At 34.1% G+C, this 27,757-nt stretch overlaps 1 protein-coding gene across 33 annotated transcripts in view; it reads left to right on the plus strand.

Moving 5' to 3' along the window:
* The window catches only part of CCDC91 (coiled-coil domain containing 91), a 410,464-nt gene that overhangs the window by 163,369 nt on the left and 219,338 nt on the right, over nt 1-27,757 (plus strand). For all 33 annotated transcript variants that reach the window (XR_007470043.1, XR_007470045.1, XR_007470046.1 and 30 more), the window contains one exon: nt 24,129-24,206. Coding sequence is in view for 24 of the 33 variants with exons in the window: in XM_049694211.1 (XP_049550168.1) it covers nt 24,129-24,206 (78 nt within the window). In the remaining 9 variants the exon portion in view is untranslated. The remainder of the gene's footprint in view (nt 1-24,128; nt 24,207-27,757) is intronic.

Raw genomic sequence — 27,757 nt, forward strand, 5'->3', positions numbered from 1 at the left:
ATGAGAATGGAATAGGAGGGTTGAAGAGATAATGGAGGTTTGAGAGTACAGAAAAGGTGTGAAGTAATAGGCTTAGGTTTATGGACAGATGGGATCACTAGTATTACATGTCTGAATTTGACACTTATTTGTCTTTTTATTTAGTAGAGCTGGATAACCTTAGATATTCTACTTAGGAGCTTGGCCCTGCAAATTTAATGCATTGAAGAGTAGAAAAATGCATGTTTCCTGCAGTCAGTTGAGAGAGAGATTGAGAGTGATACTGAGAGAAAGGGATACATGCACATAGACATATATCATATACAACATATATGTGTGTGTGTGTATAACATGTACATTTATATCCCCTCTCCTAATATCCCTATCAGTTTTTTCATGAGTAATATATAACATATACACTTATGTTTGTGGATGCTTATACCCGTATCCATACGTACATACATATACATATGCGTTCATACACCTGTATCTATATATAGAGGTGGGAAAGGGAGAGATTTGAAGGAAAGGGATTGAGGGAGAGAGTAAGGGTGCTGAGCCACACATGCTCAACTTTTTCTTACCAGCTCAAGGATTATACAAATCACCTCACCTTCTGAGTGTAGGGAAGGAGGGAGTAAGTGAGTGGGTAAGGCAAAAGGCCAAAAGAGTTACTGAGTTTCCTACCAACATGGAATAATGAATTTAGGGAAAAGCGTTTCTCAATAGTTCAGTTTCTCTATATCATTACCTATAGTTTTATCATTTATAAAATAGGAAGCAAGGGGGTAGAATATGTCTTTTATATCATTATGGTATTTTTTAGGTCTGTAATTATGAAGCTAAATAATTCACTACTTGGACCGTTAAATACCAATTTTTATAATATAGCAAATGTTTTTCTCATTTTATCAAACAGCTTCTCTAGAAATATGTGTTATTTGACCTTTTTGTGCATTGAGGGTTTTATAGCCGTATCAAAGTTGATGCCTCTATTTGACAGACAGTATACATTTTTCTAACATTAATATCAGAAAAATTGACATGACTTCTTCCAGAGTGAGGTAGTGTTTTTCCTGGTTTGCCAGCTGCTTTTGCCAGAATAGGAGAAACAGAAAAATAATTTAGCATCTGAAAGATGTAATTCATATTTTGTAAGTTATAAATAATTTTTTCTTGTATTTTAAATTTGTATCTAAAACAGTAATCATTCTTTGGAGCCAATAGGTATTTTGACAAAAGGGAAAAAGTACAGTGTGAAATTTTAGGACCATACTTGCAGTAAGAAGTCAAAATTACACTAAGAAGGTAACATTTATGGAGGAATTGAGTTTAGTGATTTCTATATATCTTAAAAGAATATGTCTAATTTGGAGTTAATAAAATCACCTATTAATCATTACTTGACTATTTTTATAAGAAAATAGTGAATTTTGGTGGTAGTTGTGCCAGCAGATATATTTGCCTATTTCTCTTTCTGTTTCCTTTTTGGCACTATTGAATGCCAATAAATGAATATGCATTAGAAAAGATATCATCTGTGGTCACATATCGAGAGTAGAAGAAATTTTCTGATATTATGGGCTTTCTACCCATTTCTATGAATATTTTCTTCCCTCATTTGAAAAAAATTGATTTCTTTCATGTGTGTAATATGCTTATCCATATTCAATGTCAAAGTTTATTGATGTATGTAGTCTTCACTGTGAGACAGAAACTTTAAAATAAAGTCTTTTTGGTTATCTTTCTTCCAATTTTCATTAAAAGTGAAAGAGAGATGATGTTGAGGAAAACTGGTATTTACTGACTGGCTACTCTGTTCTACAGTATGCTGTGTACTTTATGTGCATCATTTATGTAATTCTTGCACTAATCCTGTGAGGTTATTATTTTCTTTTTACAGATGAGAAAAATTCAAATTTAGCTCTTGGGATTTGAGTGAGGTCTTTCTTTTATGCCCACCATTCTCTGCCTCAAAAAATATTTCATAAACACTTACTTGTATCCATCCTTTACCTAATGCCAACCAGATGCCAATAGACAGAGAAGGCCTACATAGAGTTGAAGGGAAGTTAGAATTATTGTCTCTTCCCTCAAAACGTCAACTCTTAGTTCTCAGCTTTGGTATCAGAAATTGTATCTTTAGTAATTTATTGCGTTGAGTTAGATTTCTAAGATCAACACTTTATATTTTAATATTTTAAAGGTTAATAATTTATTTTTTGAAGTGGGAAGATGTTCGCATAGTTCAAAAATTTTAAAGTACAAAAGGATATAGATAGTGGAAGGTGTCCTTTTCACAATATTTGTTGCCCATTTTCCCTCCCTGATGTCAGCTGATATGAGCAGTTTCCTATATATCTTTCTAAAGATACTTTGGATATATACAAATATACTGTGTTTGTATGTGTATATGTGTACAAATATACACACATATACACATTCATTTTTATCCTTTTTTTAAAGAAGATGAAAGGCATCATGTGCTCTTTCACTTAAGAACATAAATTATTCCATATCAGTATAGTAAGCGTTTCTTTATAATCTGTTGAATGAATGTACTATCATTTATTTAACAAGTTCTCCATGATGAACATTTGAGTGGTTTCTGACCTATTACTTCAATCACTTTGTACATGTATCCTTATGCATTTAGACACTGTTAACTAAATATGGAAAATCTAGGGTTTTTATGATTATTTATTCATTTATATCTAAAGTTATTGCATATAATATCTAAGCACAGGTAATATTTCCATTAAAAATTCTTATTAAAATTATAAATAAACAGTTTAAAAAGTTATACAGTTTTAAATGGCTTGTTAGGAAGAACAGTATACACAGGTCCTGTCCCTGCTCCTGCCATTTTTCTGGCCTCCTAACAGCAACCACTTTCAATTTGTTAGTTAATATTTATGCCCGTATTTCTAAATGACATACTTAGAATATTGCTACTTCTTGATTTTTCAGATTTTGTAAATTTTTACCACCAGTCCACACTTAGAGTTCCTTTATTCTTCCAGTATAGTTATATCATGAATTGGATTAGGTCATTATTCAGTGTTTACATTATAATAGTTATGTAAATACTACTGACTTTTGAATCACATAATATAGACTGATTAATTTTCCCTTCTTGAATAACTTTTTATCTTTTTTTTTTTTTTTCTTTGTGGTACGCGGGCCTCTCACTGTTGTGGCCTCTCCCGTTGCGGAGCACAGGCTCCGGACGCACAGGCTCAGTGGCCATGGCTCACAGGCCCAGCCGCTCTGCGGCATGTGGGATCTTCCCAGACCGGGGCACGAACCCGTGTTCCCTGCATTGGCAGGCGGACTCTCAACCACTGCGTCACCAGGGAAGCCCGTAACTTTTTATCTTGAAGTGAATATTGTCTGTTGTGTATTCTTACTCATTGTGATTATTTTCCATTGTAATTTTTTGTGAACTCATATATGTTTGATCTGAATTGAATTCTTGGGCCTGAATTGAGAATTCTTTTTCCTACAGGAGTTTTTTGCTGACTTCTGTTGGGAATTGGGGGTATTAGTTGTACTGATGCTATACTGGTATGCTTTCAGGGTCTCTGTTGTAGTGTAGTTGTCTGATAACTGGCTATTTTTATTTGGTTCTACCCAGGACTTGCTTTTTTGATTGAAATGACTATATATAGACCTTTGTTCTTGAGACAATCTTGAATTTTAAGAATGCTTCCATTATAGAAATTAGGTTTTGGTTCAGTTTTGTTTTATTTTTCTTTTTGCTCTTTAGAAATTTCCCTTACTTCCTGTAAGCCAAGTTGATACTTGTAAACATTAAACTATGTGTTTCATCTAGTTGTGTTTTTACTGGCGGCCCTTTTAAGTATGCAATAATACTGGAAATAAAGTTATTGGACCTACATTTGTCCATTGTTTGGGAACTCTAAGCATCCCTTCAGTGTATAATGTTTAGATCTGGGGAATTTCTTGTATTACTTTTCGTGAATTACTTCCCTGTTATTTGGATAATAATGCCTATTATCTCCCCTCTGTAACACCTATTATTTGGGTCCTGGATCCACTGGGTCGATTGTCTTATTATTTCTATTTTCTGTTTTTTTATTTCCCCTCCCCTTTCTGGTTGATTTTCTTAATTTTATCTTCTCAGTCTTCTATTGATGTTTTCATATGTATCATTACGTTTTGAATTCCCAAGAGCTGTTTTTGTTTTTTTGTTCTTTGAGTGTTCTCTTTTTATAGCAGTTGGATCTTGTTTTATGGATGTTATATCTTCTCTTATTTCTTTGAGGATGTTAGTGTTATTTTTTTTTCCTTATATAAGCTGTTTCTTCTGAGATTTTTTTTTCTGTTATTGTTCTTTGACCTTTGTCTTACATTTAAAGGTGTTCTTTTAAATGACTGGTTATCCATAACTATCTCTTATTTAGGAGTAGGGCACAAAAGGTTGATTGGAAGCTCTGTGCTAGTGACTGGGGCATGATGTACAGTAGCCTCCATTGTAGGATTTTCTGACAAGGCTGTTGATTGTCAGCCCTTTTCCATTGTCAGTGTCTTTATTTTTAAAAAAATTTTATCGGAGTATTGTTGATTTACAATGTTGTGTTAGTTTTAGGTATCTTTAAGAAGGCCTGGCTTCATGGGCATGCAACTTGTGCATTTGCATAGGGCTCTGTGATTGCTGTTGCCATCTTGAAATTATTAATTTTTGAGCAAGAGCCCTGCATTTTCATTTCATACTGGGGCTTACAAATTATGTGGCTTGTCCTACATTTAGTTCAAGATTTTATTACATTCCCTATAAATAGAGACCCGTTTAGTCTCCTGCCTAGTGTGGCTAATGCAGACTAAATAGCGAAAGATTTCTGAGGCTTAATACTTAAAATGTAAACTTTGAATAATTCTCCTGTTTTCAGTGATGCTCTTGCCCTCATCTGTGCCTGGTGTTCCCAGTTTAGAAACCTTCTGTATCGCCCTCTCCAGAGAATAGACTGTCATTCTTCTACTGTAACTGTTGAGGGGCAGCTCTGCAGAGTGGTGGAAAGGGTCTGGAGGTGACTGCTTCTTAAACAGACTTTCTGTCATTCCTCCTGTTCTTAACATCCCCTTTACCTTCACTTCCAGAGTACTTGTTGCTGTCAAATCCAGAGTGTTTGGGGGTTTCTGCAATATTATTGAATTACTTCTCAGCTTTGCATATTGCTTCCTTAAGATTTGGCTTTCTTGGTTTTACTGTTTCAGCCAGTGCATATCCATCTTCTTGCCATCTTCTGTTTTTCAACTCTTTGACTCTTTGATTTTGTAGCCTTGTATTATTACAAACAAAACAAAACAAATGAGAAAAAGAAAATGAAAAAGCCAAAACTCTTTTCAGGCATTTTAGTTGCATTTGGGGTGACAGCAACAGTAAATATTTGTGTATAATCTGCCATTTGTTTTAAAGATCTGCTGTTGTTACTATGATGATGATGACGATGATTGAGATCTGTATTAAATTGCCAATATTCTATTTAAGAGAGATAACCCATTAGATAAATAATAGTTATTATTTTAAACAATTAGGTAAGAAGAAATCCAAAAAAGGCTGTGTTGTGGCATCATTAAGAGAAATATCTTATTGTGTCAATATACTGAGTCTCCTGGGACAAAGAATAGTGAGGCACTTGAGGTTTGTTGGTGAGTAAAGGAAGAAATTCGTTCAAAGAGGGACATTAAAAGTACTGTAACAGATTCTTAGTGCTTATATGACATATTGTGACAAACAAGGTGGGTTAAAATAGCAGAAATTTGTTCTCTCAAAGTTCAAAAGTCTGAAATTAACACTCCCTCTGAAGGTTCTAGCGGAGAGTCTTGCCTTTCCTCTTCCAGCTTTTGATGGCCACTGATATTCCTTGCTTCTGGCAGCAAAACTCCATTTTGTTCTTTTGTCAAATGACCTTTTCCCTGAAACCAATCAGTACTCAATGGTGAAGAGCTGAAAGCTTTTCCTTTAAGATCAGGAACAAGGATGCCCACTCTAACCACTTTTATTCGACATAGTACTGGAAGTCCTAGCCAGAGAAATAAGCAAGAAAAAGAAATAAAAGCCACGCAAATTCGAAAGGAAGTAGTAAAGCTGACAGTATTTGCAGATGGCAGGATGTAATATATAGAAAACTAAAGACTCCACCAAAAAACTGTTAGGACTAATAAATGAATTCAGTAGTTATAGGATACAAAATCAATATACAAAAATCTGTTGAACTTTTATACACTAATAAAAATTATCACGAAGAGAAATTAAGAAAATAATCTCATTTACAATTGAATCAAAAAGAATAAAATACCTAGGAGTAAATTTAACCAAAGAGGTGAAAGGACTTTACACTGAAAACTATAAGAAATTAATGAAAGAAACTGAGGAAGACACAAATAAATCGAAAAATATTCTGTGCTCATGGATTAGAACAATTAATATTGTTAAAATGTCCATACTACCCAAAGCAATCTACAGATTCAGTGCAATCCTTATCAAAATTCCAATGGCATTTTTTCACAGAAATAGAAAAAACTATTCTGAAATTTCTATGGAACTACAAAAGACCCTGAAGAGCTAAAGCAATCTTAAGAAAGAAGAACAAAGCTGGAGGCATCTTACCCCCTGATTTCAAATTCTATTACAAAGCTGTAGTGTCAAAACTGTATGTTACTGGCATAAAAGCAGACACATAGATCAGTAGCACAGCATAGAGAATCTAGAACCCACACATATATGACCAATTAATTTATGATGAGGGAGTCAAGAATATACCATGGAGAATGGATTGTCTCTTCAATAAATCGTGTTGGGAAAACTGGACAGCCACATGCAAAAGAGTGAAACTGCACCACTCTCTTACACCGTACACAAAAATTAACTGAAAATGTATTAAAGACTGAAATTATAAAACTCCTAGAAGAGAGCATAGGCGGTAAGCTCCTTGGCATTGGGACTGGTGATGATTTTTAGGATCTGACACCAAAAATAAAGGCAAGAAAAGCAAAAATACACAAGTGGGACTATATAAAATTTAAAAACTTCTGCACAGTAAAGGAAATCATTAACAAGATGAAAAGGCAACCTATTGGATGGGAGAAAATATTTGTAAATCATATACTTATTAAGGGGTTAAGATCCAAAATGTATAATATACTTATGCAACTCAATAACAAAAAGAAAAGAAAAAAGAAAATTAAAAAAATAGGTAGAAACGTGAATAGATATTTTCCCAAAAAAGACTTAATAATGGCCAACAGGTATGTGGAAAGATGCTCAGCATAAATTATCAGGGAAATGCAAATTAAAACCACAGTGAGATACCACCTCATAGCTGTTGGCATGGCTATTATCAAAAAGACAAGAAATAACAAGTGTTTCTGAGGATGCAGAGAAAAGGGAACCCTTATGCACTGTTGGTGGGAATGTAAGTTGGTGCAGCCACTGTGGAAAACAATATGGAGGTTCCTCAAAAAATTAAGAATAGAACTACCATTATGATACAGCAATTCCACTTCTGGGTGTTTATCTGAAGAAAATACAAATACTAACTGAAAAAGATATGTGTACCCCGTGTTCACTGCAGCATTATTTAGAGTAGCCAAGATATGGAAACAACCTATGTGTCCATCAACAGATGAATGGATAAAGAAGATTGGTATATATATGTAAGGGAATATTATTTAGCCATCAAAAGAAGGAAGTCTTACCATGTGTGACAACATGAATGGACCTTGAGGACATTCTGCTAAGTGAAATAAGTCAGACAGAAAGACAAATACTGTATCATCTCACTTATGTGTGGAATTTTAAAAAGAAAACCAAACCAAGCTTATAGATAGAACAGATTGGTGGTTGCCAGAGGCAGTGGGTGGGAAGTGGGCAAAATGGGTGAAGGGGGTCAAAAGGCACAAAATTCCAGCTATGAAATAAGTGAGTCCTGGGGATATAACGTAAAGCATAATAACTATAGTTAAAAATACTGTGTTGCATATTTAAAAGTTCCTAAGAGAATAGATCTCAAAAATTCTCATTACAAGAAAAAAAGTTTGTGACTATGTGTGGTGGCCGATGTTAACTAGACCTATTCTTGTGATCATTTGCAATATATACTAATATTGAATCATTATTTTGTACACCTGAAATTAATATAATGTTATATATCAATTATACCTCAAAAAAAAAAAAAAAAGAGGAAACCAATTATTGGATTTAGGGCCCACTGTAAATCCAAGACGATCTCATTTCACAGTCCTTACCTTGATTACAACTACAAAGACTATTTTCTAAATGAAGTTACATTGATAGGTACCAGAAATTAGGAACATGGATATATCTTTTTAAGGACACAATTCAACCCATTAGAGTTTGCCCCCTAGACCTCCCCAAATTCCTGCCCTTCCAAAGTGCAAAATACATTCACCCCATTCCAGCATCCCCAGAAATTTCGGGTCATTTCGTCATCAGCTCTAAGTCCAAAATCTCATCTAAATATCATTAGCTAGAAAATCCCAAGTGTTATCATCTAAATTATATAAACCACATGTGGCTGAGACTGGATATGATCCATCCTGGGGCAGGATTCTTCTTCATTGGTACATTTGCCAAACTATAAAACAAGTCATCAACTTCCTAGAATACAGTGGCTGAGCAGGTGTGGGATAGGCATTCCTATTTCAAAAGGGAGAAACTGGAAGTAAAAAAGGGGTCAGCAGATCTAAGCAAGTTTGAAAAACAGAAGGGCAAGGTCTGTGCTGTTTTAAGCCCTGAGAATAATTCTCTGTGGCTTGATGCTCCACCCTGTGGACCCAAAGCTCCGGCTTAGTGAGCCTCTGGAACTGTGGCTTTGGCTTGGTCAGTATCTGGGCCCATGACTGCAGCTCATTTGCCCACTGTGCTCATGGCTGTGGCTTGTTCACCCTCTACACTCATGGCTTTGTCACCTTCTGTGTCTGACTCTGCAGGCCTCTGCACCCATGGCTTGAGCTTCTGCATCTGGGCCCATGGCCCTAGCCTCTGTACCCATGGCTCTGCCCTCAGGGTCATCCTCCTGTTTCTTAAAGGTAATGCATGTTTGCAGCCACATAGCACTATCAGCCTGTTTCCTCCTTGTAGAATCCCAGAAATCCAATAGTCTTCTTTCATTTCCTTCCATTTCTGTCTCTTTCAGTCCATCCAGGCTTGCTGGTATAACATTCTTAAAAGCCTTGTGGATCTCCTGTGTAAGTTGAGAGGATTCATGCCATTAGACAGGTGTATTCTCCATAGAGCCTTTCTATATAATCCCATTTCTTTTCTGTGGCTTCTGCTGGGATAATTGATTGGATCCATGAGTGACATACCTAATCTTTTGAGCAAAAACTTGTCTAGTCACCACCTTTCAGAGCAAATTCACAAAAGTGAGTTTTCTAATTCTAGCATCCGTTGCAATCTGATAGACCGAGAACCTCCCAAATCTTCAAGTGCTGGTACCTTTTTGCTTAATGTATCCTTTCTCAGTTTTTCTCTCTTCCTCTTACATTTTACCATGAGCAGCAAGGAGAAACAAGGCCACACCTTCAATACTTTGTTTAGAAGACTGTCACTAAACGTGGAACTTCATCATATTTTCTGGGATGATAGCTTTCTCTACTATGCTCTTCACTTCCTTTGAGCCCTTACTAGAATCACCTTCAGTGTCCATATTTCTAGCAACCATCTCTTCAAAACAGTCTAGGCTTTTTCTGTCTTGCACCTCAAAATTCTTCCTCTATCCAGTTCCCAAGCCACTTTCACATTTTTAGGTATTTGTTACAGTATCACCCCTGTTCTCAGCACTGAAATCTGTATTAGTTTCCTAAAGCTGCTATTACAGAGTTCCACAAACTCGATGGCTTAAAACAGAAATTTATTCTCTCACAGTTATCGAAGTCAGAAATCTAAAATCAACATGTCGGCAGGCCTGTGCTTCCTCCAAAAGGTTCTAAGGGGAGAATCTTTCCTTGCCACTTTCTGCTTCTGCTGACATCTGATGTTCTTTATCTTGAAGCAGCTGAAGTCCATTTCTTCCTCCATCTTCATATGGCCTTCATCCCTGTATCTCTGTGTCTCAAATCTCACTCTCCTTTCTTATAAGGAAACAAATCTTAAGGCTTGGGGCCCACTCTTCATCCAAGATAATCTTATCTTGGGATACCAAAGACCCTATTTCCAAATAAAACTACATTCACAGATACCAGCGCTCAGGATGTGAATGAACATAGCTTTTTTTGGGGGGTGGTGGTGGTGTCACAATTCAACCCACTACAAGCACCAAAGATGAATCTCAGTGTCTTTTAAAATGTGAAGGCAAATCATAATACTGTGGACAGAAACACTCAGAATATAAAGACAAATGACCAAAACATTAAAAAGTGATTTTTATTAAGCCATTTTTCTTTTCTCAATCAAAATGTTAAGTATTTTGAGAAACAGTGTTGTTAGAAAGTCCCTTTCTGTTACCAGAATTAAAATACAGCCAAACTTTGGAGAGTAGGCCTAAGATGGGAAAAATCATAAGAAATTAGAAGAATTTTGAAGAGGTTCACATCCTTATTGAATGGGATGATGTTTGTAGATATATACATAAGGCATAAGTCTTTCCCATTAACTGTTGCAAACTGTCTGCTCTTCCCTCTTTTCCTCCCTCCTCCCCATCCCTCCTTCCTTCCTCCCTCCCTCTTTTCCTTCATCTTTTTTTTTTTTTTCTCCCCTTCTCCTTTCCATTCCTTTCTTTTGTCCTCTGTTTGGCTTGAGTTAGTTTTGAGCATCTGCTTCTCAAGGCACTTTGTCTTTGAAGACTTTAACAAAGTCGAAGACAAATAGTGATTTCTTTTAAATCTGGCGCAGAGTGGAGTTCCTGCCTTTCCTCTTAGAGCAAATAATAAGGTGACATTGAAGTAGCAGTGGGAGTAGAGCCAATCCAATCAACAAATTAGCCAGGAATTTAGCCAAAGTTATGCAAGAGACCGTATTCTCAGACTTTGCAGGATTTGGCCTTTATTCTTTAACAGATTGTAGTTGGTAGAGGAGATGCTAATGGAGAAATGATAATGACAACAATAATGACACTGTTACAAACATATCATCTTCTCTTACGAATTTCACTTGAGTAGTTGTTTCCATCTTTAGAACAAGAAATTAGCTGTGGCCTGCTTATTCATTTCTCATTTGCTAACTACTAATTCTTTCTTAAAAGTTTGGTTTAGACATGGACATGACATTGCCATATCTGGGTTTTGTAAGCATATAGAAAATCAATTACTTCTGTGCTGGTGTGAACACATTGTGGGGTTCTTTGCATACCTTCATCATTGTATCTGTTAGAAAACTTCCAGAAGTTTGTTTTGTTATCTTGTTTTTGATTGAGAGGAGGCCACAAAGCTGATGGTTCTAGATCTGTGTGCTGATGAAATCCATGCAGTGTTAAGGTGGCCATTAACGGGATAGGGCCAGAGATGAAAATTAATCCTTTGAAAGATTTTGGAAATCTTACGCTAAAGGGACACACATATTAAGGGTGTCTGTTTCAGTACTGGGTACAGTTTATTATGACACTAATGCTTTATTTCCATATGTAATATTACTTTATACTTTATGGCACTAATGCTTTATTTCCATATGTAATATTACTTTATACTTTTAGGCTGATTCTTTCATGCTTGTGTTATATTTTTTTCCTATTTTATATTTGGCTAAATATTTGAATTAGTCTGTGAAACTAACTTGGTAAGATTTTGAAGGATTCAGTCATGTGTTGTTACTGATTGTATAGGGAAACTAAGAAATGAGATAGAGTGAGGAGGTAAAGATTAAACATTTTTTCAGTGGGAAAGACTTATGCTGTGTCATGCCAGTAAAACGTGCTTTCTTTTAGAAACCAGCTAAGCTTGTTGCAGCTGTCAAATGTGGGGTGAGTGAGAGATGGAGAGGTCGTGTTTTGCTGTTTTTGTTCTGTTTTGATAAAGTAGGTGCCTATGGGATAATCTCGTCTACTTTGTGCTTCTCTGACATTTACAATTAGGCCATGTTGGTATGTTGGATTCTTCAGATTTTGGTGGGAGGATTTTATACCATTTCTGAGTCAGAACCTTTCAGTGCATTGGTTAGATGTTATCCCACTACCTGTATTTTGATTTCTTGCCCTGCACATTTCCTTTTGGAATATCTGGAGATATTTATGGCTGCCTTATCCAATATAGTTGATTAGTTATTTTGTAAGGGATATAATCTTGTGGCTTCAGAGAAAGTGGTAATGAAGCGTGTATTAGGAAACCTTTCTCAATCAAACTATATTAGCTAATTATGTTCTGCTAATTATGTTCCATCTAATTATAGACTTGCTCTTGGCCAAAGAATTTGGAAGGTGAAAAGCAACTGCTTTCTAATGGGTGGAATAGAATGGTTGATTGGACTTTGGAGTTTCCTTTCTCCTTCTGTCCCTCCCTCCGTCCATTCTTTCCTTCCTACCTTCCTTCCTTCTCTCTTTTGGTAAAGCACTGTAGTAAGTCATTCCAAATACATCAGCCAAATGTTCACTTTTACCATCTTTGTTGGAGAGGATTCTGCTGCTATGCATGGATTAACTTATTAGAGGTGATTAGTATGGGTTCTACTTGATTTCACAATGACCAACGATAATATAATGTGAATTACAAAATGTTTTTCCCATAAGCTTGGGCTTAAAATTTTTTTTTTGTATGAATTGTGATTCAAATATCTGAATTTTGTCATCAATATAGCAATGAAATTTTAAAGTTATTTTTAAAACATTGCTAATTTCTCATTTTCCCGTGAAGCATCTATATTTGTTAATTATGTGATTCCTATTGACATGTATTTATTCAAAGATAATTTTTCAACACCAATCATGTGCAGGCATATTAAAACTATTAGACCTATGTATATTTAATAACTTCGGCAAGAGGTTGGTATTGGAGTGATTGTGGGTAGTAGAGAATTGATTAGAATGTGCTTCTGATGATGTTTGAAAAGCACCTTACACATTTTTGTCAGACCAGAATTTCTGGTTGACAGTAATGAATTGGTGAATGACTATTTCAAGTTTTACCAAAAGTGACCCGTTTATGTCTTGTTTTCATCAGAAGGAGTGACTTATGACACGTTAGTTATTTTTATATAGAAAACAAACCTGTTGAGCAGTTTGGAATATACTCAAATAGTTCAGTCTTTGTCATGATATTTTTCAATAAACATTGGGCTGGCTATCAGAAGATGTGATTTAGGCTTCACCCTGCCCTTATTGATAACTCAGTGATCTTGAACAAATTTAGCCTCTCTAGGCCTCAGTTTCCTCATTTGTAAAATGAATACATTGGAATAGCTTACCTTTAAAGTCTCTTCTTGTTTAAAAGTCTGTAGTTTTATTTAAGGTGAGAGCATTTTTCTGAATCTTCCCTTTGTAGTGATAGTTTTGGGTTTGACATTTTGAAAGAAAGCTATCATTGTGGTCAAATTTGGTTTTGACTACTTTGAAGAGAAGTTGTAAGTTTTTGGCTCTATATTCTTGAAATAAGAATTTCAGGCCATGTATGACTATTTGGTTATTCCTGTGTTTTTCTTTTGGTAAGTGGGCAGCCGGGACTGTTACAGTGTGGTTGTATGATTAACATCAGTAAATTTGAAGTAAGCAAAGTGGGTTGATTGATCTAATTTTAGCATACAATATCATAGAATAGCATTAAGAAATTTGGAAGTGTATTTTAGAAATGATTTAATCCAACTCCCTCATTTATTAGAAACGGGCCCAAAGATGTTAATTAATTAATTAATTAATGTGTTTATTAACTTAAATTCTGGGCTTATATCAGAAAAAGAGCATTGATCATAATCTCATTCATTCATTCAACAAACAGATATGTGAACCTATTAAGTAGCCTCCTTTTTGGAGACCAAGTTTTAAATACATTTTTAACATTCTTATTATGATGTTAAATAACTCTCTCTGATGAAGAATGAAACACTCTTCTCACTTCCCAAATGTATTTGGCCTTCAAATCCTTTCCATTCAATCTCTTTTTTATTCATTTCTTATTTACTGAACAGACAATATATACAAGGCACCATTTGAGATATGTGTATTGAATGGCAAGTGAAATTTCACCTTCCCAAATTGAACTTAATGTTAGACTTTGAAATCTGCCTAGTATCTGTCTTTTCCTAACCTTCTCAAGTGCCATAGTGCTAGAGTGCCATCAGTATCTTCCCCAATATATAAGGGAGACTGGCAATGAAGAATAAGTACAAAACAATAAGTAGTGATAGGAGCAATGATTAAAAATAAAGCATGACTAGTGGGCAATGATGAGTGTGCACTATTTTATACACAGTGGGTCAGGGAACATCTCTCTGGTACACTGGTTTTTGAGTAGTATCCAAAGGAAGTGAGTGTGGGATATCTGGGGTGAAGAGTGTATCAAGCATCGCGAATAACAAGCTCAATAGCCTTATGGTAAGAATGTGCTTATAACGACTTGAGGAAGGCCAATGACAACAGATGGAGAGACTTAGGTAGAGAGGGGTATAGCTTTGGGCTATGGGAGGGATTATAGAGTTTATTTGCAGTAATGTGGAAGCTACTTAGGAATGTTGATCCAGAAGTGTGATATTTCATTATTTAACAGATATTTATTGAGCATCCACACTGTGCCTGCTACTATTTTAGGTCCTGTGGATATTGTGGTGAACGATTCCTGCCATCATAAAACTTACATTCTTTGTGATTGCCCTAAAGTTTTAAAGGACTGTTTTGGCTGCAGTACTGGAGGAAGGGCAGACTCAAAGAGGCAGAGATGTTGGGAAATGATTGTGGTGTGGACTAGAGAAGTAGCAGTGGCAGTGTTGACCAGTGCTCAGACTTTAGATCATGAGATGGAGATATTAGGTTTAAATAAGTAAAATAAATGAACCGATATTTGCAAAGGGTTTAGAACAGTGCCTGGCACACAGTCGTATTATTTCAGATTCTGTTAAAGAAATAAATATAACGGTCAAGCCAGTAGGACTTCTGAGGTATTGCATGTGGATTGTGAGGGAAAAAAGGAGAGAAATTAAAAACGATTTTAGGATTTTTTGTCTGAGCAACTGGAAGTTTGGTGGAGGAAAATAAACGGTTTGACATTGGACATGTTAACTTTGAGATTTCTTATAGATATATGTGTAAAGACCTTAATAGGCAGCTAGATAAATAAATCTGAGGGTCAGCCATGGCAGGGTTGGATATATAATTTGAGTTGTACGTTGATAATACTTAAGGTTAATTAGAAGTTGAACAGTTAAAGAAGAGATCTCATCCTCGGGGAACTCCTACATTTCGAGATTGGGGCGATGAAAAGGAGCCAACAGGACAGACTGAGAAGGAGAAGAACCAAGTAAAGAAAATATTTCAGGAACGAAAAGGGGTGGATTTGGCATGGTGATTGGCAGCAGCAGAGGCATAGTTTTTGAATCTTTCAGATTGTCTTACAAAATTAGACTAAGATAAAGGAAAAAAAATCCGTAAATACCATCTTCAGAAAGAATAAAAGAGATGACAGTTGTGTTTATATGAATTCTGGAGCACAAGCTGGTAGAGCTGAACTATTGACAGCAACAAGATGTGCATGTCTATCACATCTGTGCTTGAGTGATGGAAGGGAACATAAATGGGATTGAGGGTGGTCCTGAGGGCCTAGAGACCCAAATATTGACACCCCAAAAGAAACAGTTCCCAATCAGAGTAGGGGAGTTAGAAGACAGATCTGAGGACAACAGCTAAAACTGGCTGAGTGCTCTGAGCCCTCATTTCTTTTGGAAATACCGAGAAAGTACCCTTCTTAAAGTACGGAGGTGCATGGTAAGGGGAATGGTAGGGAGTAGTACAGACACTGAAGGAAGGAGAATGTTCAGATACTGGTAAGGGAGGGGTTCAGAGAAAGCAGATATCAGAAAGTACTGGAGAAGTGGCTACCCTGGAAAAATTTTTAATTACCTTATAATAGCAATAGAAGAGGGAGCCCTAGAATCGTGAAGCTGGGAGAGTTCTTCAGGCTAACCTCAACTCCTTATTCAGGAATACCTATGGGTGAACTGCTACGTGGATACGAGAAAAGGATTGTTGTGGAACTGAGTACAACGATGGAAGCATTTGAAGAATAGCATAAATCAGAAGTAGAATGGTTTAGAAATGAGAAAAGAAGAATTAAATAAGAAGATATAGCTGATAGACAAAAAAAAAATTAGACATAAAAGAAAAAATTCTAAAATGAAGACGAAGCTTGAAAGAAAAGAAGAGTAAATGTAATACTACAGAAAGAAGAAAATAATAAAGCATGGCAAAAAGAAAAATGAAAACTATCGTATAAATGAAGAAAGAATTTGAGAGAAAGGAATAATTATAGAAAACAAGCAAACCCAATCCAATATGGGTATAACTGGAGTCCCTGAAGAGGAAAACTAAAGAGGTGAAACAGAGCTATATGAAAAATGTAATTCACCCACCTTACAGGAAATAAAAGAAGGCCTGTTTTGAAAGTGCACATGTGTACCTGGGAAAATAGACCCCAGTCAATTATGAGATACAATCTAGTGACTTTAAAGAAAGTATCCTTCAAAAGAACACCTTGGAAGTCTGTAACTACAATGACTCTGCTTTTTGGTTTGCTCAGGATTGTTCTTATCCTAGTGCAGTTATCCTAGTTATCCTAGTGCAGTTATTAATAGAAACCCTTTTATTCTCAAAAGTGACTCTGGAAGAGAAATTGTATAATCAATCTAAATATAAAATAAAGAAAATTAGATCCATGGCAGACTTTTAAAAAAACACTTCATGCCAAAAAATAATGTAACATAATTAAGATATTCAAAGAAAGAAAATGTGAATCAGGATTTATATACAGCTAACTGATTTTCAGTTTTAAAAGCTGCAAGTGGTTCGCGGCATTCAAAAAGAGAATGTTATTCTCTTGGTTGTTTATGAGGAATCTTTCACCCCACTGAATTCCAAGAAGTAAAATTATAAAACCAGCATTCTCTGATCAGAATGAAACAAAATTAGAAATGAATAACAAAATCAAAGAAAAACACCTTTCAGCTTAGAAATTAAATTGATACAAACATACTATTTCTTTCTTGCACCAGTGTGTTTTTTTGTATTAGGATAAAATTTGCATAATATAAAATTCACCATTTAAAATATTTTAAAGTGTAGAGTTTAGTGTTTTTTAGTATATTCACAATGTTGTTGTATTGTCACTAGTATCTAGTGCCAGATAGTGTCATCACCTCAAGAAGAAGCCCTGTATGCATTAATCAGTTCTTCCCTAGTTCCCTCTCCCCCAGCACCTGGCAATTGCTAATGTACTTGCTGTCTCTAGATTTACCTATTTTGGACATTTCATATAAAATGAAATCATGCAATATGTGGCCATTTGTGTCTAGCTACTTCCACTTAGCATAATGGTTTCAAGGTTCTTCCATGTTAAAGCATGTATCGTTTCATTCCTTTTATGGGTGAATAATATTCCCTTGTATGGATAATACTTCATTTTGTTTATTTATTAGCTGATGAACATTTACATTGTTTTTACTTTTTTTGCTATTATTAATAATGCTGATAGAACATTTGTGTCCAAGGTTTTGTGTGAATGTATATTTTCAGTGCCGTTAGGTATATAACTAGGAGTGAAATTTCTGGGACATTTGGTAATTCTATGTTTAATTTTTTTGAGGAACTGCGAAAATGTTTTTCACTGTGGAAACACCATTTTACATTTCAACCAGCAAGGTGTGAGGGTCTCAGTTTCTCCACCTCCTTGCCAACACGTATTTTCTGTCTATTTAGTTATAGCCATGCTAGTGGATGCCAGTGGTTTTGACTTGAATTTCATAATGGCTAATGATGTTGAACGTTTGTATCTTTGGAGAAATATCAACTCAAGTTCTTTGCCTAGTTTTAAAATTTGGTTGTCTTTTTGTTGCTGAGTTATGAGAGTTGTATACATTCTGGATACCAGACCTTTCTTAGATATATTATTTACACATATTTAGTGGGCTGCTTTTTTGCTTCCTTGATACTGTCCTTTGATGCACAAAGTTTGAAATTCATGTATTTTTAAAATTGTTCACTTATGCTTATAGTGTCATATTTTTAGAAACTGTTGCCTAATCCAAGGTTACAAAGGTATGCACCTATTTTTCCTACAAGAATTTAATAGTTTTAGTTTTTACATTGAGGAATTTGATTTATTTTGAATTAATATTTATACATATGTGAAGTGGGGTTCCAGATTTATCCTTTTGCATGTGTGTCTAGTTATCCCACCATCATTTGCTGATAAGGTTATTCTCTTGCTATTGAATTGACTTGTTTACTTTTGTCAAAAATCAATTGGTTATAGATGTATGGGCTTATTTTGGGAGTCTCATTTTTATTTTCTACTGGACTCTCTGTCCTTATGCCAGCACCACACTGTTTTGGTTACTTCAGCTTTGTGCTAAGTTTTGAAATTGGGAAGTATAAGTCCACCAACTTTGCTCTTCTTTTTCAAGATTATTTTAACTACTCATAATCCCTTGCAATTCTATATGAATTTTAGGATGAGCTTGTCTGATTCTGCAAAATAAAGTCACTGGTATTTTGATAGGGATTTTATTGAATCTACAGATAAATTTTGGGATTAACGACTAAGTCTTCCAATCCAGGAACACAGGATGTCTTTACATGTTTTAAGACTCTACAATGTTTTGTCGTTTGTAGTGTAAAAAGTTTTATACATCTTTGGTAAAAAAATATTTCTAAGTATTTTATCATTTTTCATACTATTGTAAATGAAATTGTTTTCTTTATTTCATATTTAGTTTGTTCATTGCAAGTATATAGAAATACAACTGATTTTTGTCTTGACCTTGTTTCTTATAACTTCGTTTAACTTACTAGATTTAATAGTGTTTTGTTTATTAGATCTAATAATTTTTTACAGTTTCCCATGTGTAAAATCATGTCTTCTGAAAATAAGGATAGTTTTACTTCTTCATTTCTGATATAATAATTTCCAAGGATGCCTTTTATTTTTATTTTTCTTGCCTAATGCTGTTGCTAGAATTTCAGTATAATGTTTAATAGAGGTGGCAAGAGTGTACAGCCTTGTCTTGTTCCTGATGTTAGGGGAAAGTTTTTAGTCTGACAATATTATGATGTTAGCTGTGGGTTTTTCACAAATGCCCTTTATCAGGTTGAGGATACTGTATTTTGTTCCTAGTTTGTTGAGTATTTTTATAGTGAAAATATGCTTGATCTTGTCACTCTTTTTCTGCATACTGAGATGATCATGTGGGGTTTTATTTCCTTCATTGTTTAAATGTGGTGTATTAAATGGATTGCTTTTTGTATGTTGGACCACCTTTGCATTCCTGAGATAAATTACACTTGATCCTAGGTGTAGTCTTTTTAATATGCTGTTGGATTCTGCTTGCTGCTATTTTTTTGAGGAACTTTTCATCCATATTCATAAGACACATCGCTTTGTCTTTTTTTGTGTTGTCTTTGTGTGGCTTTGGATTAGTGTAATACTGGCCTCATAGAATGAGTTAGAACATATTTCCTCATCTATTTTGGGGAAAAATATTGATGTTAGTCCTTTTAATAAACATTTGTTAGAATTCACCACTGAAGTCATCTGAAAGAAGGGATTTTCTTTGTGTGAAGTTTTTTGATTACTGATTTATTCTCGTTATAAGTCTGTTTGGTTTTCTGTTTCTTCTTGAGTCAATTTTGGTAGTTTACATATTTCTAGGAATTTGTCCATTACAACCTTGTTATCTAATTTATTGGCATACAGTTATTCATAATATTTTCATATGCTCCTTTTTGTTTCTTTAAATTCAGTAGTAAGTCCTTTCCTTCATTCCTGATTTTAATAATTTGAGTCATCTTTTTTTTTTTTTCTTGGTCAGTCAAGATTTGTCAATATTGTTGACTTTTTTTAAAGAACCAACTTTGGTCCAGTTGATTTTCTCTATTTTTTTCTATTCTTTTATTTATTTTCTTTCTAATCTTTTTATTTCCTTCATTATGCTTGCTTTGGGTTTAGTTTGCTCTTCTTTTTCTAGTTCTTTAAGGTGAAAGGTTAGGTTATTGATTTGAAATTCTTCTTTTTTATATATAGATTTTTAATTTTCCTTGTGATTTCTTCTTTGACTCATTGGTTATTTAGGAATTTGTTAATTTCTACACATTTGTGAATTTTCTCAAGTTTCCCACTATTAATTATTTCAAATTTCATTCCCTTGTGGTCAAAGAGCATACTTTGACTTCAGTATTTAAAAATTTATTAAGACTTGTTTTGTGGCCTACCATATAGTTTATCCTGGAGATTGTTCCATTTCCACTTGAGAATAATGTGTATTCTGTTGTTGTTGGGTAGAGTATTCTATAGTTTTTTGTTTCTTCTAGTTTGTTTATGTGTTATTTAGCCTTCTATGGTTTCGCTGATCTTTGGTCTAGGGGTTTTGTTCATTATTGAAAAGTAGCAGTAGCAAATGTGATTCTAGTAGCAGCAGTAATAATATCTTATTTTTGTCTTCATTAACAAAATCCTTTCGTACTCATTATCACTTTCAAGTTACTGTATACAGGTTAGTCAATCTTCTGTATTACTAGGCTGAAGATAACTATTATATTTTCATCATCTTTTTGTCCCCAGAGGCTAGCAGAGTCAGGCACATAGTTATTGTTTAAATTAAATTTAATGCTTACAAAGAAAATTTGGTATAAACTAATGGCATCTGGGAAAATTTCAGGTGATCGGTAACTGTAAATTTCATGGTACTCTCAGAGTCTACATTTTCTATCTTGAATGATGAATATCACTGAGCATCTCTACATTATGTAAAAATTTCTTATGAAGTACACATTGAATATAATTTCAAAATTTTAGTTCTGATATCTAAAATGATTATAGAAATCCATTATGTCAATAATGAGAATTTCAGCGTAATCCAACAAACATTTGTGAACAGCTGCTGTGTTCTAAGGCACTATGCAAAGCACTGGATTGCTGTTCCTTCTATGTGAGAAGATACAGCCGTTGACTAAGTGTTTACTTTCAATTATAATAAAATATAATGTCATAGAACATTTTGATCATTTATAAAATGTCTATTAGAAAAAACCTTTTGTATGAATTGCTTAATATAATGTACTTTATGTGTGCCTTAAATGGCACACTAATACTTTTTAATGGTTCATTATTCAGAACATAGTTGTTGAATGATCAAACTTTATAATTGAAATGGTGCATATTCATCTTCAATTTCTAATTACTGAGGTAAAAATAGATTATATTCTCAGTTTCACTTAGTGGATCTAGGTTAATTTGCTTTGCTTTAGACTGATTAACTCTAGAAAGCTTTCTTGACCTTTTTGGTTCTCAGTTTCAATTCTGAACTGATTAGTTGGTAATAGGTATTATCAAGAGAGAGAAAAAAAGTAAATTAATATTTAATTAGTTAAGCCTGAAAAATGCTGGTTTTAGTAAAGTTCAACATATTTCTTTACTTGTGGGTTTGTAGGAGGTCTAATATTTTAATATATATTGTTAATTTCCACAATTTGTTTGACCATGTAACCTGTTTTATATGACTTTGTCATAAATCATTGGTCTTAAGGTATAATATATGCATCCCAAGAACTGCCTAAGATGTTCCACTATGATGTGAAAAGAAAGTGTCAGAAAAATGTTTCTATTTACTTTTTTTTAATCTTAAAAACTAAGAAAAACAAAAACTATGTTAATATTCAGCATAGAAATTGATGCTTTTGCCTTCCTAGGTCATTTTATGAGACAGTCACATACCATTAGTGAGATAACCTGACCTGAATGGGAGTTCCAAAGTGATGAGTTGGTAGTGCTGCCTACATGTGTTTGCTTTTTAGTATAATAGAACGTATGAGCTTGCTTTACCAGGTAATTGGATTTAGCTGCTATGTTATTTAGTTTTTACTGAAACAACTCTGACAGAAATGGGAAAATGACTTTAAAAAGATTGCTGCCGTGAGCCATAGGTTGATAATCATACCAACAAAAATCAGTGTTTATAATAAGTGCCCTTGTTGGTCCTTTATGTTTAGGCTGTTTTGGGAAAGAATGACTTAGCTACAGAAAGATACATAAAGTGATATACTGGAAATGGCAATTAGAATTTGACAGTGAAATAGAACTTGTGAATAAGTAAGGCATACTAAATGAGGGGAGCTTATAAATGAGAAAGGGGTGGCAGTAAATGAACAGGAACTGTTGGTGTTATCTTTTCCCTAAATATAGTTAATTTTCTCTCTAAGTCCACTGGGGTGATGGTGCAGTCATTCAGGGTCCCAGGCTGATAGAGGCCCTGCTGCCGTTCGCAGCACGTGACTTTAATTGTCATCTTAGGCATTGACATCAGTAAGCAAATAGGGGGAAAAAGGGAATGTGTGGAGGATTGTGTTGGAGGTTTTGTGGTTCAAGCTTGAAATGGTGTACATCACTTCTACCTACCTGACATTCCTAAAATAAATCCCACTTGGTTGAGATGTATTATCTTATTTATGTATTGCTAGATTCCATCTGCTAATATTTTATGTGGAATTTTAACTTCTGTTTTCATAAAAGAGATTGGTTCATAATTTTATCTTTACAGATTTTAGTATAAGGGAATATGCTGTCTTAATAAAATATGTAGGGAAGTATTCCTTCTTTTTTTATTCTCTGGAAGATTTTGTGTAAGATTTCTGTTACTTGTTTCTTGAATGTTTATTAAAATCAACCTGTTAAATCATCTGGGCTTATGGTTTCCTTGGTCGGAAGTTTTATTTTGTTTGGTTTTTAAATTAATACAGGTTCAATTTTTTTTAAACACATATAGGACTCTTCAGAGTTTTTATTTCATCTTCTTTCAGTTTTGTTAAGTTGTGTTTTTTCTTAGGAGTTTTTTCATTTCATCTAAAATTTCATATTTATTGCTCTAATATTTAATAATATCTTACTGCTTGTTAGAAATATCTGTAGGTTTTGTAATACCCTGAATTCATGCATAATGTTAGAAATTTTTGTTTTCTATTTTTCTTCATCACTCTATTGTTGCCATCTTGCTACATTTAATTTTTTTCTTCTTTCTTTGGATTATTTGTTAACAATTCTTCTGTTACATGTATATTTGATCTTTTTACTCTGTCCCATGTCTTTTTAAAGTTGTTTTTTTGTATTTTCCATCACTTATTTCTCTTTCTGCTGTAGTTTCTTTTTTTCCCCCCACTGTCTTTTGGTTCTCTGATCCTGCTTTCTGCTGTTTCACCTACTATTTACCTCATCTATTGTGTTGTTAATAATACATTTTTTCTCACGGTAGAATTTCTGTTTTACGAATCCCGGTTCTCTGAAGAAAATCTCTATCCTATCTGTTTTCTCCATTTCTTCTCTATTTTCTTGAATGTATTATTCATACATATTTTAAACTCTTTGATAAGTAATTTCTGAATCACACATGGGTCTGTTTCTTTTGTCTTTTCTGTTTTCTGTTTCTTTGGTCTCATCTGTTACCATCTCTGATAATTTTGCGTTGAAAGCTGTACATTGTGTTTGAAAAATTGGAAAGGCTCTGTGTAGGATGTTAACATTCTCCAAAGAGAGGTAAGCCTCTGCTTTCCTAGGAAGGTAGAATGGGGGGTTGATTACCTTAATCCAGTGGTTCTCAAACTTTATTATGTATTAAACTATTGGCATGTATATGTTACTAGAGAAGTAATGAAAAAAAAAAAGGTTCTGGCTTGTTGAAGTAACACAGGACCTCCTGTCTCTAGATCCAGGTCCAGAATTGCCAAATGCCCCAAGGGATAACACCATTGCCATGTGTTACCTTACCTCGCAGCATGGTTTTCCTTTCTCAGTTATTGTTTCCCTTTAATTTCTCATTGCCACAGCCCTCCAGAGTGCTTTTAAACAGAACTTTTTTTTTTAATAGTTTTTCTGTTTGTTTGCAGCTGTGTGCTACAAGCTACTCAATCACTTATAGATACAAAAGTCAATGGTGTGTTGTTATTTTGTCAAAAGAACAAATCATGGCTTAGTTTCTTGCTTTCTTTCAGGAAAAACATAAACAAGAATTGGAAGACATGAGGAAAGCTGGTCATGAAGCCCTCAGCATTATTGTGGATGAATATAAGGTAGCGGTTTGAGAGTCTGTTTTCTTTATTCTTTTAAACTTTGGCAGACTTTAGTAAAAAAAAATTACACACATAGACATATGCTACACAAATTATAGAATTATAGTGTAGTCTTATTTCGGTATAGAATTCCTTTCAACTGATTAATAAGTGTTCATTGAAAGCATACTTAGTAGATTACAAAGGTAATGCTAGATGTTGCTCTGCATTTGAGAACTTACAGAATATTTGAGAACGCAGGATTGAAATTTGAAAACAAAATACTGTAGAATTAATTGCTAGATTATTAGCTTCTTTGGTCTTTACTCTGGTTCCACCTTTTATAGAAAAAAAAAAGTGTGATATAAATCTGAAAATTATTGTCATAGCTTTTTTTCTTAAACAAATTAGATAGATTTGGGTACATTTAAGTAATAATAAAAATTATAATAAATGTCAGTATCAGTGATATATGCAGTATTATTCTGGATAAGCTAAGCCTGCATAAGCTTAATCATTTAAAGTAAATTGAGAGTTTAATAACAAAATTTTTCCCCCCTAAATTTCACGTTAGATCATTTTTTTCCATCAAGTAATTAAGGAATACATTCTTGTTGAAATCAAATTCAAAAAATTCTCCCCAGAAGTAACCAGTGAGAATGGTGTGTTGTGCATCCTTCTAGAGGTTTTTCTTTATATTTACACACACACACACACACACACACACACACACACACACACACACACACATATGTATACTCATGCTGTAAAATTTTGATTTCCTTTTAGAAAAATGTTGTTCTACTCAATCTGTTGTTTTGTTTCTTGCTATATTTACTTGTCAGTATATATTTTCATGTCAGTATATATAAACTTATCCTATTTTTGTCATTGTTCTATAGTATTCCACAGTGTGTATATATATATGTATATATATGTGTGTATACATATATATACACACACATGCATATATACACATATACAAACGTATATATGCATATACATACACACATATATACATATATGTATATATACAAACACACACACCCCATAATTGGTTTAACAATACCTGTATAAATAGGCATTTAGTTTATTTTTTTATTGTTAATTATTACAATAAATGTTTAAAAAATCCTTCTACCATATGTGGAATATAGACAATTTTATTGATTCAGCTTCATTCCTAGACATGATAGAAGTTGATTTCATTTTAATTAGCTGATAATTTAATGTCAAAAAGCTTCCTGTAACAAGTCATTTGGATAAAAGTAGAAAAAGAAGTAGATCCAGAATTTAAGTGAAAAGCACTTTTTTAAAAATTCCAAGGTATTAAAATAATTGGCAGATATGTCTTGGGACATGAAAGGTCATTTTTATAACCACACTAATATAGAAACTTGTGCCATTGTTGAGAAGGTTATTAAAAAATGGCTGGTTTTTACAGCTGTGATTTTTGGCTCTTTTTTCATAATGTGAATTTTTAGTTCTACTAATACAAACCAGCTTTACAGTTGTTGAGTTGGGGAAAAGTATAGGAACTATTTTGGACCATCTTCTTCTTTTCCTAAGGCTAAGGGTTGGAATAATTAAAATACTGGAATTTACATAATTCTCCTGGCATATTAAGTGATATATTCTTGGATGAATTTATATTTTACTCATTTATATTTATGAATTCTAAGTTAAATGTTTTTTATTTTTTAATTGGGGTATAGTTGTTTTACAGTGTTGTGTTAGTTTCTACTGTATAGCAAAGTGGAGTTCCCTGTGCTATACAGCAGGCCCTCATTAGCCATCCACTTTATACATATTAGTGCATATATGTCAATCCCAATCTCCCAATTCATCCCACGCCCCCTCTTCCTCTCCTTGGTGTCCATACGTTTGTTCTCTACATCTGTGTCTCATTTCTGCCTTGCAAACCAATTCATCTGAACCATTTTTCTGGAGTCCACAAATATGCATTAATATGCGATGTTTGTTTTTCTGTTTCTGACTTACTTCACTCTGACAGTATCTAAATGTTTTGAAAGTACTTATATTGTTGTGTTTTTCTGAAAAGCACAGCATTTGATATTTAAATTGTTTTTTGGCTCTAACTCCACATATTTCCTTTGCTGAAAATGTGTTTATTGTGTATTACTTTGAACACTAGCAATGAATGAGTTTAAAAGCTTATGTAACAACTTTGCAAATATATTTTGCAAATTATATTTTGAAGAAACTTAGTTGAGAGCTACTCATTTCACCTCTTCTTTGTCTCATATTATTATGTGACACTCATTTAGAAAGAGAATTTAAAGATTTCAGGCATTAAGTATTACAATTTGCTTTAAAGGATTAGGTATCAAATCACGTATCCTACAAAGTTAAATTTAATTTATCATATTATACTTGTAGTCAGTTAATATGCAAACTATATAAATTCTCTTATAGTAGGGAACTTTGGTGTAAATACTTTTCATATAGCTTTCCATATTATTGATTTATGCTGAGCTTCACATTTTGCACAAAGATATTACAGTACTCCTAAGAGGAATACATCTGATACATAAATTATTGTGTAAAATATTACAACCAAGGTGTCTTAGAAACATACTGACAATCAACTTGATAGTAATATGGAAAAAATAGAGTAACTTAGATAGGAAAAATAAGCAATGTTTTCTTGGTAGGTTAGAGATCTTTATAATGTAAATGTTGATGCTTCGTACCCCATTATGGAACAAGAAAAGAAACAATTTCTTTTCCATTCTAAATTCATGCGTGAGAAGTTCATGTGCTAATTGTTTTATTTTGCTTCTCTTTTTTCTGAATATCTTTAAAGATATGTTTTTTAAAGCATATAAACATTTTGATGGATGTTTCATTAATCATTAGGTAACTCAAAAACAAAACAGGGCTTCCCTGGTGGCGCAGTGGTTGAGAGTCCGCCTGCAGATGCAGGGGACACGGGTTCGTGCCCCGGTCCGGGAGGATCCCACATGCCGTGGAGCGGTTGGGCCCGTGAGCCATGGCTGCTGAGCCTGCGCGTCCGGAGCCTATGCTCCGCAGCGGGAGAGGCCACAGCAGTGAGAGGCCCGCGTACCGGAAAAACAAAACAAAACAAGACAAAACAAAAAACCAAAATACAACTTCTCATTACTATTGCTAATAGAAGCTTTATGAACATCTTTTGCATTTATTCATTCCTTAATTCAAGAAATATTATTAACTTTCTTCTTTATGTCAAGGACTATCATAGATACAACACTGAACAAAATAAAAGTTCTTGGTCCAATGGAATATATATTCTATATCCATTAATGTATGCATACCAAACATAGGAAGTAAGAAACCTAAAACCACAGCTTTCCTCAATCTTTTGGAAGAAGGAGGCTCCACACCCTTGCCTCTCCTACCCATGCAGGCATTTACTCAAATATGCAGCTGGATCTGACACCTTCCTAACACTGTTCCTGGTTGCTAGGGAATCTTAACATTCTTCTGATTGTCCTGTACTAGATGTAATCAATCACTTTTTCCCCCTACAAGCTGAACTGAGACATTGTTGATGAGTTTGAAAAAAGATT

The sequence above is a fragment of the Orcinus orca genome, chromosome 11, assembly GCF_937001465.1.
Source record: "Orcinus orca chromosome 11, mOrcOrc1.1, whole genome shotgun sequence".
NCBI lineage: Eukaryota > Metazoa > Chordata > Mammalia > Artiodactyla > Delphinidae > Orcinus > Orcinus orca.